Source organism: Schistocerca serialis, chromosome 9, assembly GCF_023864345.2.
Source record: "Schistocerca serialis cubense isolate TAMUIC-IGC-003099 chromosome 9, iqSchSeri2.2, whole genome shotgun sequence".
Taxonomy (NCBI): domain Eukaryota; kingdom Metazoa; phylum Arthropoda; class Insecta; order Orthoptera; family Acrididae; genus Schistocerca; species Schistocerca serialis.
Genome location: NC_064646.1, coordinates 504597688 through 504615563, shown reverse-complemented (window position 1 = coordinate 504615563; position 17876 = coordinate 504597688). Strand labels below are relative to the sequence as shown.

General features: G+C 45.3%; 1 protein-coding gene across 1 annotated transcript in view; it reads left to right on the top strand.

Annotated features, from left to right (window-relative positions):
* LOC126419003 (dual specificity protein phosphatase 14-like) overlaps positions 1–17876 on the top strand; it is a 76892-nt gene that overhangs the window by 47525 nt on the left and 11491 nt on the right. The window contains exon 2 of the mRNA XM_050086055.1: positions 2855–3095. Within this exon, the coding sequence (XP_049942012.1) occupies positions 2855–3095 (241 nt within the window). The remainder of the gene's footprint in view (positions 1–2854; positions 3096–17876) is intronic.

Here is a 17876-nt window from a genome sequence, read left to right as displayed (position 1 = left end):
GAGAATAGACTAGCAAGAGCTGAGTTAGGGAATTACTGCCAATGCGGAGGCTGCCGTTAATGCCACAACCCCAAACGGCTGCGTCTGAACTGGCTCTGTTACCGGGGAGCGTGGACAGTAGACAAACGGCAACGCATTGTGATCGGCAATCAGTCGCGGTTCTGCACTACACCGGATGTTCGACGACTGTCAGTATGCCGGCATTCTAACGACAGGTCCCATTCTTCTAATCTTTTGGAGAGGCACAGTGGTGTTAGCCTTGGCGTCACTGTATCTTGCCATGAGCCATGATTAATTGAAGAGATAAAGTCTTTAAATGCTATGGCACTTTGTTTGCAAAGGTCCGTCTCGATCACACAAATTTGGCAATTCGTAATTATCGATTTCGGCTAATGCCATCTTCAGATCTGTTGTTGCTGTTGTGGTCTTCAGTCCAGAGACTGGTTTGAGGCAGCTCTCCATGCTACTCTATCCTGTGCAAGCTTCTTCATCTTCAAGTAACTACTCCAACTTACACCCTTCTGACTGTGTTACAAATAAGAAGTCAGTGGTGTAAGCAACTAAGTTCAATTGGCTAGAGAAAAATCTATAACTGGACTAGTGCTACATAAGAAAAGTGAAAAAAAAATTAGGTGATTAACAGCCTTGCAATTCAGTCATACATACCATAAAATATTCTGATGTAGTATAACCGTAAAAATCTATACATGTATGTACATACTAAGTGTTCCTAAAGGCCTGGGTGAGTCCAGTATCTATGGAAGTAATTGAGGCCATCAGAGGGCACTATAGGTAAAGTATATGCGTAACGAATTTCGTAAATTTAATAATTAAAATGCAGCGTGCATAGTCATTACTTAAAATTACTACGTGTGGCCCAATGAGCGTATGACAATAAAGCATGAACTGACATACAATATGTGGAATGAGATCCGTACGTAAAATCCACAAAAAAGCGTAAAGAGTAGTAATGGGAAGCTCTTAGCCTGGCAAAGTAAATAACACAATTCTGCAAAAGCAATAATAAAAAGTTTAGAAGTAACATATCTATAAATCGAAAACTTTCAGCTTGTCAAAACAGTTAAACATAACCGCCAGTGTAAGACAATCAACAAAACAGAGACTACTAATGGAAATCTCGATAATCGATTACAGCGACGAGAAAAGTGGGACTTATCGCTTCGGTCACAGGTTTGAATCCTGCCTCGGGCATGGATGTGTGTGATGTACTTAGGTTAGTTAGGTTTAAGTAGTTCTAAGTTCTAGGGGACTGATGACCTGAGATGTTAAGTCCCATAGTGCTCAGAGCCATTTGCACCATTTGAAAGTGGGGCTTCCTCTTCCAGCTCCGCCACAGGAAAACAAAAAATTCATACAGAGGAGCCACGAGGCTGCACCACTGAGATCCCACTCAGGATGTGTTATCGACTAGGGAGTTTTTAATTAATAGTCACTGTTTTATTAGTTGCCTTAGAGTTAAGGTTTTGGTTTAATTGTTTTGTCATGGTGAAAAGTTTCGATTTATGTATGTGATGTTATTTTTAAAGTTTCTATTCTGGATTTTCACACCCTTTGCGAGGCTAAGAGGTTCCCATCACTGCTCATTACACTTTTTATGTAGGTTGTAACTATGGATCTAAATCCACATATTGTATCCATTTCACGTTTTATTGTCAGACGCTCATTGTGCCATACGAAGCAACTTTAATTAAGAACTCATACTGCATTTTAAGTGTCAATTAAGAATACTGATTAGTCTCGTGTCACAGCTATAGTGCCCTTTGCTGGCCTCAGTTATTTGCATAAATAGCAGATGTATCAAATGGTTCAAATGGCTCTGAGGACCATGGGACTTAACATCTGAGTTCATCAGTCCCCTGGACTTAGAACTACATAGGCGTAACTAACCTAAGGACAGCACAGACATCCATGCCTGAGGCAGGATTCGAACCTCCGACCTTAGCAGAAGCGCGGTCCAGGACTGAAGTGGCTAGAACTGCTCGGCAAGAGCGGCCGGCAGCAGATGTATCCATCCAGCACTGACTATGTACCTATATGCATGGATTTTGACGATATCTACATCAGAATATTTTATGGTATATATGGCTAGTATGCATGACTGTCAATAATGTAAATACTTTTTTTATTTTTCTTATGTATCAGTAGGCCTATTATAGGTTTTCCTTGAGCTAATTGAGCTTCGCCGGTTACACCACCATTTTTGTACATGTAATAGATCTGAAGATAGCAGTAGCCGATATTGGTAATTATGAACGGTAAAATTTGTGTGTTCAAGATGGGGCTTTACAAACAAAGCATCGGAGTGGAAGCAGTGGAAACGTACACGATGGAACAACAGTACGTGAAGGAAATACTGCGTCCTCGTGTATTTCGTCACAGACGACATCATTGTGGTGGCATTTCGCGTGAGTACAATTGTCCTCCACAAGTGACCCGTGTCTCTGTGGACTGTCCGTGGGATGCTGAGGTGTCCTCGGCGCGAGCAAAGAACCTGAGACCTGTCCGCGATAGGTGTGTGGTACCAGCTCGGACGTCAAACCTCAGCGCTAGTAACCACGATATGGAGGGCCGTTCACAACAGTTGTGGGTCAACTTGAGTGAGAAGAGGATGCGACCGTATCAGTGCGTGTGTCCAGGATACTTGTCGTACTGGGCTCACACTGACAAGCTCTTTGCAAATTTGATTCTGTTCTGTAACCACAAAAATAGCGCTACGTACACCGTCAACGAGGGAAGCTCCATTTCCCTTCCGGACGTTTCACTGTCTGTGTGCGGCAGCGGTCGTCGCGACGCCAGACGGTGCGGCGGCCTCACGCGCTCGTGTTGTCTGCAGCGCGGCGGCGGGCGTCAGCGAGGTGCTGCCCTGGCTGCTGGTGGCGGCGGCGGCGGCCGTGCGCCCGGAGCGCGTGCGCGCCCTCGCCGTCACGCGCGTGCTCAGCGCCGCGCCCGAGCTGCCCGACACGCCGCTGCCCGCCGGCGTCGCCTTCCAGCGCGTCGCGCTGCTCGACGCCCCCTCCGAGGACCTGGCGCCGCACCTCGACGCCGCCGCCGACGCCATCGAGCAGGTGCGCGCCGCTGCCGCTCCTAACTGCCCCGGCACTCGTCTGTGGCGATGTTGCGGCAAATACACTCGTTGCCGTCTTCAGGTGTTTCGTGATGACTGCCGCACTGCTCTACACCCTCCGTGGCTCCGCTCCTTTCGCTGTCAGTGCAGCGGCAGCTGATTGTGTGTGTGTGTGTGTGTATGTATCGGCGTCGGTGGGTGTGGCGACGCCCGGTTGCTAACTGCAGTCCCCAGTACCCGCTCTATCGCCGTCGGGAGCGAACCTCACTGCACGGAACGCTTTTAGTTTTCTAGGCTTAGATGGATGGATGGATTTTCTGAGAAGAGACCAAACAGCGAGGTCATTGGTCTCATCGGATTAGGGAAGCATCGGATTAGGGAAGCGTGGGAAAGGAAATCGGCAGTGCCCTTTCAAAGGAACCATCCCGGCATTTTCCCGATTTAGGGAAATCATGGAAAACCTAAATCAGGATGGCCGGACGCGGAATTGAACCGTCGTCCTCCCGAATGCGCTAGGCTTAGATCTGGACTCCACACCTGGCTGAGCTCTAGGCCGCCGTCGTTGTTAATTAGACCTTCTCGGACCATTGCGCCAATGTGCACAGTGTGAAATTGTAAAGGTGCCGTAAAAATAGACGCCAGAGCAGCCGCGCCCGACTTTAGTAAAAAAATTAGGGCTGTATTTGAAGACGGAATTGTTGTGTCCTGCCCACCCGTCAAATATGGAATTCCTACTGAAAATAAATGACAATAATTTTGGAAAATTTACAACGATGTGTCGCAAGCAAATGGTGAGACACAAGTAAGAACTCTCTCCAGTGTATACAATTCCTAATACAAGAGAAGTAATACCGTCCCTAAGTCGGTGCTATACAAGTGCCTGTTCTTGATCCCGCTATGGAAGTCGGCCAATTGCTAGTCTTCAACTGGGCGCCGACGAAGCTGCCCGGCGCATATGTCCTCCTCGTGTCAAATGCGTTGCCCTCAGGTTCTCGTACTACACTAATGCCCATTAAAATTGCTACACCAAGAAGAAATGCAGATGATAAACGAGTATTCATGGGACAAATATATCATACTAGAACTGACATGTGATTATATTTTCACGCAATTTGGCTGCATAGATCCTAAGAATTCAGTACCCATGACAACCACCTCTGGCCGCAACAACGGCTTTGATACGACTGGACATTGAGTCAAACAGAGCTGTGATGGGGTGTACAGGTACAGCTGCCCATGCAGCTTCAACACGACATCGCATTTCATCAAGAGTAGCGACAGGCGTATTGTGACGAGCCAGTTGCTCGGCCACCATTGAGCAGACGTTTTCAGTTGGTGAGAGATATGGAGAATGTGCTGGCCAGGGCAGCAGTCGAACATATTCTGTATCCAGAAAGACCCGTACAGAAACTCCAGCGTGTGGTCGTGCATTATCCTGCTGAAATGTAGGGTTTCGCAGGGATCGAATGAAGGGTAGAGCCACGGGTCGTAACACATCTGAAATGTAACGTCGAATGTTCAAACTGCCGTCAATGCGAACAAGAGGTGACCGAGACGTGTAATCGATGCCACCCCATGCCATTACGTCGGGTGATACGCCAGTATGGCGATGACGAATACACGCTTCCAATGTGCGTTCACCGCGATGTCGCCAAACACGGATGCGACCATCATGATGCTGTAAACAGAACCTGGATTCATCCGAAAAAATGACTTTTGCCATTCGTGCACCCAGGTCCGTCGTTGAGTACACCATCGCAGGTGCTCCTGTGTGTGATGTAGCGTCAACGGTAACCTCAGCCATGGTCGCCTAGCTGATAGTCCATGCTGCTGCAAACGTCGTCGAACTATTTGTGCAGATGGTTGTTGTCTTGCAAACGTCCCCATCTGTTGACTCAGGGATCGAGACGTGGCTGCACGATCCGTTACAGCCATGTGGATAAGATGCCTGTCATCTCGACTGCTAGTGATACGAGGCTGTTGGGATCCAGCACGGCGTTCCGTATTAGCGTCCTGAACCCACCGATTCCATATTCTGCTAACAGTCATTGGATCTCGACCAACGCGAGCAGCAATGTCACGATACGATAAACCGCAATAGCGATAGGCTACAATCCGACCTTTATCAAAGTCGGCTACAATCCGACCTTTATCAAAGTCGGAAACGTGATGGTACGCATTTCTCCTCCTTACACGAGGTATCACAACAACGTTTCACCAGGCAAGGCCGGTCAACTGCTCTTTGTGTATGAGAAATCGTTTGGAAACTTTCCTCATGTCAGCACGTTGTAGGTGTCGCCACCGGCGCCAACCTTGTGTGAATGCTCTGAAAAGCTAATCATTTGCATATCACAGCACCTTCTTCCTGTCGGTTAAATTTCGCGTCTGTAGCAATTCATCTTCATGGTGTAGCAATTTTAATGGCCAGTAGTGTAGAAAGAGGTCGGTCCGTGTGCTATTGGCTGACATCTTCTTCACAGCCCTCTCTGCTCTAACGTTCCCTACAGGCGTGCCGGCGGTTGACTTCTACGCCGAAACAGATTCCAACTCTTCCAGCAGTGTCCGTCACAGATCGGGTAGTCTCGGGTTTTGTTCCACCTTTTGATCGGCCTGCTATCTAGTGTGTTTCGCTGGTACTATGATAATGACCTGTCTCGGCCTTTTTAATGCAGTGTGGACTTTAACAATAAAAATAACTGAAACGCGGATTGAAATATCTTCTTGCGTGCAGGTTACGCGTAGCAATCACAATTACTTAATAAATAAAAGATGGAAATCGTTAATCTGTGCTATGTTCGAGCTTTTGCTCGTTCCGCGGGCTTTTTAGTTGTGTCGGTACTATGTGGAAGACGGGTGAATCCGCTGCAATTTATTCTCTCGACAAAAAGTAGTCAGTTTATTACGGTACATTTTCTATCTACCGCATTTAATTCTTGAGTAATTGTCTCAACTGTTTCACGTGAATGTTGCCTTCTTGTTTTCAGACTGATTAAAATCCGGTAAAGATTTTATCAAATATGTGAGCAGGGATTGAATTGCTCATTAACCACCTACTTCGTAAAGCCTGTCATAAACGAACGAAATATTATACTGAGTTCAGGTGAGCAATATTCTTTGGACGACATTTTTGTCTTTGTCTGTTACCTTCACTTACAATTCAGCATAAACGTTTATACATCGATACATAACGGTACTGTGTGAGAACTCGTAAATTTGCTCAAAGGCAACAGTATTTGCTGTGTTAGGATTTAATGCTGTTTCCTCCACAGTTTCACCAAATCGCCAAAGTTATGCAGCGCCATAGCGTATCGTTGTGGCTAGTACGTAGTTGCTTGCGTATCCTTTGCACACGTACTACCCAAGTCAAACGATTGATGATTGTTCGAATACGCTCTATGCTGTATCGAACGCAGTGGCGCTTCGAGAAATCTTGGGCTATGTCGAAAGCGCGTATCGTTTACGCAGCCCCAATAAAAACTGGTCACTCTGTCATGTACAACAGAACCGACGTACTTAGCCAGCCTTGCAGCTTCTGGGATTCCGTGATTATTAAAGACGCCATTGAAATTTTGACCCATGACGGTGCAACTAAGGAAGACGGCGGCCTCCAAGCACCCAGACCAGGAGCCCTTCACGCAACCGAGAAAGAGCGCAGAGTTCCCGTGCAGTGAGGCCCGCGCTCACCGGCGATATCGAGGAGACTGGGCTCTCCACCCCCACCACCACCCAAGGCCACGGCAGCCGACTGACGGGGGGCTAGCGTTCCACGTGTATGGGACGCAGTCATCAGGAACCATTGCCAACTGGGACTTAAAGAACTTTTTTCATCTTGGCAACACATTAAACCAAATTGTATCCCAACAGAGTAAACTAGTTATAGCCTTTGGGTGAATAATGCAGTGAAGCAGTGAAATAGCCTCCCTTCCTCCTTTAGCGGAAGGAATGAACCGAGGCAAAAAAAGGGAACTACCAGAAGATGGCAATGAGTGTGCTTGCCGAGATATCGCGAGCAGCTTACGAAGTGACCCCGGTGGACATTTGACAATACTCAATTAGAAATGCGCCAGAAAAACATTATTTTTTTAATCGAACTGTTAATATGTTTGATTTCGCAAATTGTTCGAGGTAGATATGAGGCTATTGTATGAAGTTGATATCCTGTTGGGGAAAACCATTTTAGTTGGCCAAGTGAATGGTTTCGGACGTTTAATCAGTGATTTATCCGTGTAGCTCATGCACCACGTACTGATAGCCTCATGCTATCAACAGCCCCACACCTCCACTGCCCAATTTTTTTGTAACATTAATTGTTTGTGCTTTCTAATCCAAACGAATGATACGGTTTAGTTACTTGACCAGCTTATGGACCATTGTTACTTTCAGCTCTTCCCCCGTTTCTGCAAGGACAGTCATATCATCAACGTATTTGATAGTTTTTATTCTTTCTCCTCCCATTGTAAGCCGTCTTTATTTTTGCAAGGCGTAACAGACTACGTTTTCAGTATGTATAACGAAATATGCTTGTGACATACGGCGATACTTTCTCACACCCCTTTCAATACCCCACGCTTCAGTTTCGTCGTTTTATACACTAACTGTCACTTTCTGCTCCATATAGAGTGGATTTATGAGCGCTGAAATGTAGCTATGGATTAGTAATATTTTCATGATATTATTGTTAGTAAACGGGAACAGTAGTCCAGCCCATAAGGGCCCAGATGAGACCGGATAATCACATTCTGATTTGTGCCTCACCAGCAAACCGGCACACTGGAGTGACCTGTGACAGAATCGAGACGAAACTCGCCCCCACGATCTGACGGTCATCAGACCTCTTAGAAGACCTACTAAAACCAGCCACTCAACGCGAGTGACATTTAACTATGTACTTGTTAAACAGTGGTTTTGGTTGAAGTGTAAAGAGTTAAAAAATCGGTTGCAACACGTCGTTTTCGTCTTGAATGACATTTATTATATTGATATGATGATTAATTGGTCAAAAAACGAAGAGCGTTGCATCGACTAGTACTTGAACTATTGGAATAAAATTTTAGCAGACATTAACAGGTTGCATTAGATTAGGTTAGGTTACATCTACATCTACATCTACATTTATTCTCCGCAAGCCACCCAACGGTGTGTGGCGGAGGGCACTTTACGTCCCCTGTCATTACCTCCCTTTTCTGTTCCAGTCGCGTATGGTTCGCGGGAAGAACGACTGTCTGAAAGCCTCCGTGCGCGCTCTAATCTCTCTAATTTTACATTCGTGATCTCCTCGGGAGGTATAAATAGGGGGAAGCAATATATTCGATACCTCATCCAGAAACGCACCCTCTCGAAACCTGGCGAGCAAGCTACACCGCGATGCACAGCGCCTCTCTTGCAGAGTCTGCCACTTGAGTTTGTTAAACATCTCCGTAACGCTATCACGGTTACCAAATAACCCTGTGACGACACGCGCCGCTCTTCTTTGGATCTTCTCTATCTCCTCCGTCAACCCGATCTGGTACGGATCCCACACTGATGAGCAATACTCAAGTATAGGTCGAACGAGTGTTTTGTAAGCAACCTCCTTTGTTGAGGGACTACATTTTCTAAGGAATCTCCCAATGAATCTCAACCTGGTACCCGCCTTACCAACAATTAATTTTATATGATCATTCCACTTCAAATCGTTCCGCACACATACTCCCAGATATTTTACAGAAGTAACTGCTACCAGTGTTTGTTCCGCTATCATATAATCATACAATAAAGGATCCTTCTTTCTATGTATTCGCAATACATTACATTTTTCTATGTTAAGGGTCAGTTGCCACTCCCTGCACCAAGTGCCTATCCGCTGCAGATCTTCCTACATTTCGCTACAATTTTCTAATGCTGCAACTTCTCTGTATACTACAGCATCATCCGCGAAAAGCCGCATGGGACTTCCGACACTATCTACTGGGTCATTTATATATATTCTGAAAAGCAATGGTCCCATAACACTCCCCTGTGGCACGCCAGAGGTTACTTTGACGTCTGTAGACGTCTCTCCATTGACAACAACATGCTGTGTTCTGTTTGCTAAAAACTCTTCAATCCAGCCACACAGCTGGTCTGATATTCCGTAGGCTCTTACTTTGTTTATCAGGCGACAGTGCGGAACTGTATCGAACGCCTTCCGGAAGTCAAGAAAAATAGCATCTACCTGGGAGCCTGTATCTAATATTTTCTGGGTCTCATGAACAAATAAAGCGAGTTGGGTCTCACACGATCGCTGTTTCCGGAATCCATGTTGATTCCTACAGAGTAGATTCTGGGTTTCCAAAAACGACATGATACTAGAGCAAAAAACATGTTCTAAAATTCTACAACAGATCGACGTCAGAGATATTGGTCTATAGTTTTGCGCATCTGCTCGACGACCCTTCTTGAAGACTGGGACTATCTGTGTTCTTTTCCAATCATTTGGAACCTTCCGTTCCTCTAGAGACTTGCGGTACACGGATGTTAGAAGGGGGCCAATTTCTTTCGCGTACTCTGTGTAGAATCGAATTGGTATCCCGTCAGGTCCAGTAGACTTTCCTCTGTTGAGTGATTCTAGTTGCTTTTCTATTCCTTGGACACTTATTTCGATGTCAGCCATTTTTCCGTTTGTGTGAGGATTTAGAGAAGGAACTGCAGTGCGGTCTTCCTCCGTGAAACAGCTTTGGAAAATGGTGTTTAGTATTTCAGCTTTACGCGTGTCATCCTCTGTTTCAATGCCATCATCATGCCGGAGTGTCTGGATATGCTGTTTCGAGCCACTTACTGATTTAACGTAAGACCAGAACTTCCTAGGATTTTCTGTCAAGTCGGTACATAGAATTTTACTTTCGAATTCACTGAACGCTTCACGGATAGCCCTCCTTACGCTAACTTTGACATCGTTTAGCTTCTGTTTGTCTGAGAGGTTTTGGCTGCGTTTAAATTTAGAGTGAAGCTCTCTTTGCTTTCGCAGTAGTTTCCTAACTTTGTTGTTGTACCACGGTGGGTTTTTCCCGTCCCTCACAGTTTTACTCGGCACGTACCTTTCTAAAACGCATTTTACGGTTGCCTTGAACTTTTTCCATAAACACTCAACATTGTCAGTGTCGGAACAGAAATTTTCGTTTTGATCTGTTAGGTAGTCTGAAATCTGCCTTCTATTACTCTTGCTAAACAGATAAACCTTCCTCCCTTTTTTTATATTCCTATTAACTTCCATATTCAGGGATGCTGCAACAGCCTTATGATCACTGATTCTCTGTTCTGTACATACAGAGTCGAAAAGTTCTAGTCTGTTTGTTATCAGTAGGTCCAAAATGTTATCTCCACGAGCCGGTTCTCTGTTTAATTGCTCGAGGTAATTTTCGGATAGTGCACTCAGTATAATGTCACTCGATGCTCTGTCCCTACCACCCGTCCTAAACATCTGAGTGTCCCAGTCTATATCTGGTAAATTGAAATCTCCACCTAAGACTATAACATGCTGAGAAAATTTATGTGATATGTATTCCAAATTTTCTCTCAGTTGTTCTGCCACTAATGCTGCTGAGTCTGGAGGTCGGTAAAAGGAGCCAATTATTAACCTAGCTCGGTTGTTGAGTGTAACCTCGACCCATAATAATTCACAGGAACTATCCACTTCTACTTCACTACAGGATAAGCTACTACTAACAGCGACGAACACTCCACCACCGGTTGCATGCACTCTATAGTTTCTAAACACCATCTGTACCTTTGTAAAAATTTCGGCAGAATTTATCTCTGGCTTCTGTTACATTAGCTTAGGTCAGGTCAGATTAGTTCGCATAGGTTAAGTTAGCACAACGTACAGATGTAAAGCAATGCGTGTAAGAAAACACGAGTATGTACATGACCCTGGATCTGGTCCGTGGTGCCACACTAAACCGACCAGTTCCCCGTAACGGCAGATCCGGCCGCGGAAGAGGTGGCGACTTTAGCGTCCTGGAGGCGTTCTCCTAAACGTCCTGTTGTTTCCTCCACCTACCATGTCATCTTGGATAACGAACACTTTCAACTAAATAAATTACCTTAAGCTGCATTTCACTTTTTCTTTACGAGCGGCCGGTTTCGATGTTAAGGTGTTACAAATTACAATTTCCACGATTTATAAAAGCTGTGGGACTTTCCGTAAATTTTGGGAAAATGCACTATTTTCAGTTCTGTACGAAAGAACAGAATTATACCGATAACTTATGTAGCATACCAACAGCAGTCAGCAAACAGTCGAATGCTGTAAATTTCTTGGTTTTCGATACTGAAGAAAATTGGAAGAAGCATATTACTGAACCGCTGAAATATTTACGTTAAGCTACTTTTAATCCTTGTATAGGCCCGCCCGGTTGGCCGTGCGATCTAACGCACGGCTTTCCGGGCGGGAAGGAGCGCCTGTTCCCCGGCACGAATCCGCCCGCGCGGATTTGTGTCGAGGTCCGGTGAACCGGCCAGTCTGTCGATGGTTTTTAGGCGGTTTTCCATCTGCTTCGGCGAATGCGGGCTGGTTCCCCTTATTCTGCCTCTGTTACACTATGTCGGCGATTACTGCGCAAACAAGTTCTCCACGTACGCGTACACCACAATTACTCTACCACGCAAACATAGGGGTCACACTCGTCTGGTGTGAGACGTTCCCCGAAGTGGACCACTGCGGCTGCGGCGGGGACGGAGCCTCTCCGTCGTTTCTAGGTCCCCGGTTAACATACAATACAATACAATCCTCGTATAATTCCCATTCTTGGAAAAAAGTGAATGAACCTCCTTCAATATTTCCACTCAATAATTTCTTATATAATAATCTTCGTGGATAGTAAATCACTTTTTCAGAAAGTGCTGATTGCAAAAAAGCGGCAGTAAGAATAATATGCGAAATCCCCCTTGTGTGAGATAAGTGAAGTTAACTGAACTAGACCTTATCATAACGCAGACAGACCCGTAAGATTCCGTGCTGCTAAAAAGGCGCGTAGTGGATTTAAACGCTGTGAAAGTCGCATCTCTAGCAGTGAGCCTTTAGATGGGGGAACACGTTGTTATTAAACAAAAGCATAAAATAGAAGTGAGGAGGTGGCTATGAACATCATTTCAAAAGCAAGTTAAATGAAGTAGTTGGTTTAGCACAAAATCTGCATCACATAAAAGAATTTGCAAATCAACATAACATTCGAGTAATGTCGATCTGCAAAACAAGCACCTGAAGTCATTAATGAAGCTACCGATTGACAAAGTAATTGGAGGGAATTGGAATTTTACTGCTCATTGCGAATTTAAAATGTGAACGTTGGTAGTGTCCCATACACATTGTTACAGTGATTGGAAGACCGCAATAAAAAGCTATCAATGAGCCCATGGGTTTGAGTACGTGCTGATACACTGAAATTAGCATCCTACGATGTCTGAGGAAACTTTAATTCCTGCCTTCTTTAACACGCAGGTGCTGGACTAATCCTTTCCCTCATATGATCTGACTGGCGTCGCCGTGACTGGTTGTGATGGAGTACGGCACTGAAGGAGACTGCAGTTGAAACAGTAGCCGTCGCACAAAGACGCGTGCTCTCGCGCCTGACAGAGCTGTAGGCGAAGCTGGCGCGCCGTGCTGCAGTCTGCACACCTAGCACTCACTGCACTGCAGGCTGGCCGGGCAGTCTTCTCCTTCACGGACCAGCGAGGCCCTTCCTCTCTAACTCTCCAGCACTCGCCTCTACAAACAAAAGAAATGTCTAGAACGAAGTTCTAGTGTGTTAATTAGAAACAATAAAAATGAGATGTCCGACCAGAGTAATGCGAATAAATAATTTCTCTGCTTCCTAAAAATTCAGTACCTGTGCAACATACTGATTACCAGTTTCGCAATGAATCTGCATAACTATAAATACTTTGTGAAAAGAGAGAAGCCGCACGGCCTGGCACCTTTCAGATACGTAGTGATCACTTGCGTACGAAATGGAGATACCTCTTCTGGAGTTGGGCATTTTAATTGCATCATCACAGTACATATCTTCGCTGTAAAATCCGTCATAAACAATCCATCACAATTTAAAAGATAATGATGTCCATATGCACAAAACTAGAGGGAAAAATTGGCCTTTATCACCCCCCTGTCGCCGGCTTAGAAAGGAGTTCAGTGTATAGCAACAAAAATTTCTGATCATAACATGTAAGCTTTCACGGCTGGCGTCTTCATTAGGTAAATCTTCGGGGTTGAATTGCCGTGGTCCATAGAAGATGTTACCCGCAGTAGGCAACGAAACGTCAGTTTTATATATGGACCACGGCAATTCAGGCCGGAAGTTTTAATTAATAAATTTTTTTGACCATATGTCCAGTGTCTGCTAGGTAGCAAAACCAGTTTTAAATCTAACCTCAAATCATTTCATTTCACAGATCTTTACAAACCGTGGACAAATTTGTATTTCAAGACAGGATGCGTGTAAAAACAAATCGCTAGTTTCTATGTGTAGTTCCATGAGTAGCACTAAAAAGTAATACGTTCTCTGACGGTTATAATAATGATACATACGAATCCCCTAAACAGACTCGTTCCTTGACGCTTAGATAAAAGAATCATTCACATGGCCTGTGGAACATGTTATCAAATAACGGATGGCTAAGCGAGCAGCTCCGTTAGGAGATCGCCAGCCCCAACTATTATTAATGCCACATGAGAACGTCTCTATATTTTTGCCGATTGTGATATTTTTATCGGAACGTTTTTTATGTCCCACTAAATACAAAATATAAAATTCGATTTAGAGCGGCATTATAACTTATGTTATGGATCACACGGGAGACTTTCGGAATATGTCAGTGACATTTCTTGACCTCAAAATAAGCCTCTCAAACAAAGGGTAAGTGAGCGCTAAACTTAAACATATTTTCTGGTTCTCACCTCCAATATCACTCACGATTTTAGATCGCTAAGCTTATTGATATGGTTTGATAAAAGTTTCCGCCCTTTATGCAGCAACAGATCACCCGTGAATAGAATCTGCTGTGAGAATCTGCTAAACTGCTCATCATACTACAGGGTGTTCAATAAATAACTATGTAACTCGTAACTTGCCATATTAAAGTCGTGGAAGTGACCCCCTTGAACTTGAAGACATACTTACACAAGCTTCTGCATGTTCTTGAAGACGTTGTGCAGAACATCGGGAGTTATGTCCCGGACGTGACGTGTGAGTGCAGCCTGGAGTTCTTGTATGGTGTGCAGATTGCCTTCATAGGCCTTTCCCTTCAACATACCCAATAATAAGTAATCCGGTGGAGACAAGTCGGACGAACGAGGAGGCCAGAGTCGTCGAGAGATGATGCGGTCACCGAAGATGTCCTTAAGAAAGTTCATCGCCTTGTGGGCGGTATCTGCAGTTGCTCCATCCTGCTTGAACCAGGCATTCCCAATTTCGTTCTCATTCAGTTCACCTAGGAAGGGCCCGATTGCAAATGCGGTACCGCTCTGCATTGATGGTGTCGTGAAAGGAGATCGGTCCAATGATGCGTTTACGAGTCACCGCGCATCAAACACGAACCTTTCGATCATGCAGTGGGAACACCTTGAATTTATGCAGATTGTCCGTAGTCAACACACGACTATTCTGGCTATTCACGTAAATGGAGAGGTGAAACCATGCCGCATGCGTGGAAAACGTTGTGTCGAGAATCCCCTCACCATTGTCCTGCAGGAAGGACAGAAAACAGATGCAAAAGTTCACACGCGCCGGGCGATCGGTGTGTCCCAGTTCAAGCACGACCGACGTTTTGTACGGATACACGGACTGTGAATTCCGGAGAATCTCGTAAGCGGAACCGACGGACACGTGGTCCTGCTTTTCTTTGGACTTTGCAGCATCTTCTCTTCGGATGTCAATGTGGATGGCCTGCCTGATTTTGGACCATTATGAATGCTTCCGGCCTTTCGAAACCTGGTGATGAGATTCCGCACAGCATTGCGGTTAGGCATCTTCATTCCTGGGAACATTCCTGCAAATGCAGCTTCTACTGCTGACGTAAACTTGTCTCCATTGAGGAACCCATGCTCTCGAGAAACACTCTCCTTTCAATGGTCAGCATGATGACCTGGATCACAATGTTATCAATGATGTCAATCAAACCGCACTTGCGAACAAATAAAAATGGTTCAAATGGCTCTGAGCACTATGGGACTTAACTTCTGAGGTCATCGGTCCCCTAGAACTTAGAACTACTTAAACATAACTAACCTGAAGACATCACACACATCCATGCCCGAGGCAGGATTCGTACGTACGACCGTAGCGGTCGCGCGGTTCCAGACTGTAGCGCCTAGAACCGCTCGGCCACTTCGGCCGGCCAAATACAAATACCTCGTCAATTATTGTTGAAATATGTTAAACAATGGAAAATGTTGTATTAATAATTGACAATCATGTCAGTCATTACTTAGCACACCATAACATGGAACTGTATGGTTACTTTTTGTGGTGTGCGTACTGTAAGACCTTCAGTACACAAACCATCAGATTATTTGACTTCTCGCTGTAACGAAGTAGGCGAGTGTCAGCAATATGTCTCGTGGTCTTATCGTGGCGTGTTTATCTTCTGCCGTTGGGACAGACGATAGAAATGCCACTTTCACGCTTAGAGTAGCAGATTGACGGTGACCAACTTTAAACAGAACTTGATTAATTTTCACACACATTTATTACAATAATAACAAGCATAAAAATTACTTAACTTGGTTCTGGATGCTATTTACAATTGACAATCTGAAGTTCCTTTGGTATTCTGATACTTGACAAAAGTGTTTATACATTGATCTTCATGGCTATGTACAGGAATATGGTAATCTTATTAGGCGCAGACTGAAACTTGACTATAGACTGGTACAGACTAATGCAGACAAATGCAGACTGGTGCAGACAAATGCAGACTGACTAATCGGAGGTCTGAACACTCCTTATAATACCTCGCGCGTTCATGTGTCACTGCGCGAGTGTGATCCGCGAGGAGAAAAGGTTCTACGTTAGCAGCAATCTCATTGGCTGCGTTACATATTAATACGCGGATCGGCGGAAGCAGAATTTGGTCCGTCTCTAAGACAGCGCCGTCTCGTAGTGCGGAGACGGACGAGCGCTGCGCCTGCGCTGTTGTGCTTAGCGGGGCGCGCTCTATTGGGAAAGTTGTGTACGCGCTGACTACGCGGAACTATGTAGACAACACTTTCTAAACACCTGGTGCAAGTGTCATTACGAAACGTTATTCCTAGTGAAACTTGCTCAAAGGCAGTGGCGTGCTGCCGTGCCCCTGCTGACAAGGCCGTCGCTCCCGGAATCGTCGGCCAAATGTCGGTTCTGTGCACAGCGACAGTGACAACCGCCTCGATTTCACTTTGAAACTCCGTGCGGGCTTTTCTCGGCTGGTGACTCACTGGACAAAAACGAGAACCGTGCCACCGCCGTGCGGCACATGTGGATGCCGAACGCAGATGGGTAAACTGTTTCAGATTTGAATGCCGATGGGAGACAGCTGATGAGTAGCACTGTTTGCAGAAACGGCGGGCGCTTCCGGTCGGCGGTTTAACGACCTGGAAGCCGACCAACTGCTCGGGTAGTGGGCGCGCAGAGAAGGAGGGGTGCAGTGGAGCGACGCGGCGCGCGGCTATTTCGGATCCGCTGATGCATCCAGGTTGGGCGAGGTCGCGGCTGACGGACGGCGCGGCCAAACACACGCCTGCCTGTCCAGCCCGCCTTCGCGCTGTTGGGCTGTACTCTGCTGTGGGCGGGGCTGCATCGCGCACCTGCTGCCGACAGCCGGCCAGGGGTGGGGGGAGGGGGGGAGGAACGTACCTTACTACACAACTTAGCGATTAGGAAGTTTCGCCATCTTCGCCATGGCCAAGCTACCTTGTAGTAAAAACAATACTACAATACCAAAGCTTACGGTACTTTCAAGGGGGAGACAAACGGACAAGTTGAAGTTGATGTGGCTCCATAATACATATATATGTAAACTCATAAAATTCTCTTGGAAATATGATATAGAAAATTCCACGGGAATGGAGATGCGCGCTGATTCACCCACTCCACAAAAAGGGAGACAGGACAACCCTAATAAATAAAGAGGGATCTCATTATTACCGGTCACTTACCAAATTCTGTCCAAGGTGTTACTGAACAGACGGGAACCACAAGTGGATACAAAGATAGGTGAATAGCAGGCAGGGTTCCGAAAGGGAATGTCCTGTATTGAACAAATTTGGAACCTGCGAACACCCTTGGAAGTCAGACAAGAGAACAGCACTGTAGTTACACTTGTGGGCCTTAAGAATGCCTATTACTCTATTGATAGGCAGATTCTCTTTGACACACTAGAACAATATGAAATAGACAGAAAAACTAGGAAGCTGATAGGACAGACGCTCACAGATACCACATCCAAAAAAAAATTTATTGGGAAATCTCAGAACCATTTGAGATACATACAGGGGTCAGACAAGGAGATTGTCTCTCACCACTTCTATTCAACATAGTCCTAGACAAAATTATCGAGCAGTGGGAATAAAAAGTAAAAGTAATTCAGTTACGAAGGACATGTGCAAAGACGACAATCATAAAACGCATATCATTTGCAGATGACTTGGCAACAGTCAGTAACAATTGAGAAGATGCCCTGAAATATTTACATGAAGTCTCTGCTAAAACGAGAAAACACAATGTGTGGAAAAAAAGAGCAACAGTACATAAGACACGCACTCAAAATACAGATTGGTTAACAGAGTGGAAAAATGCAA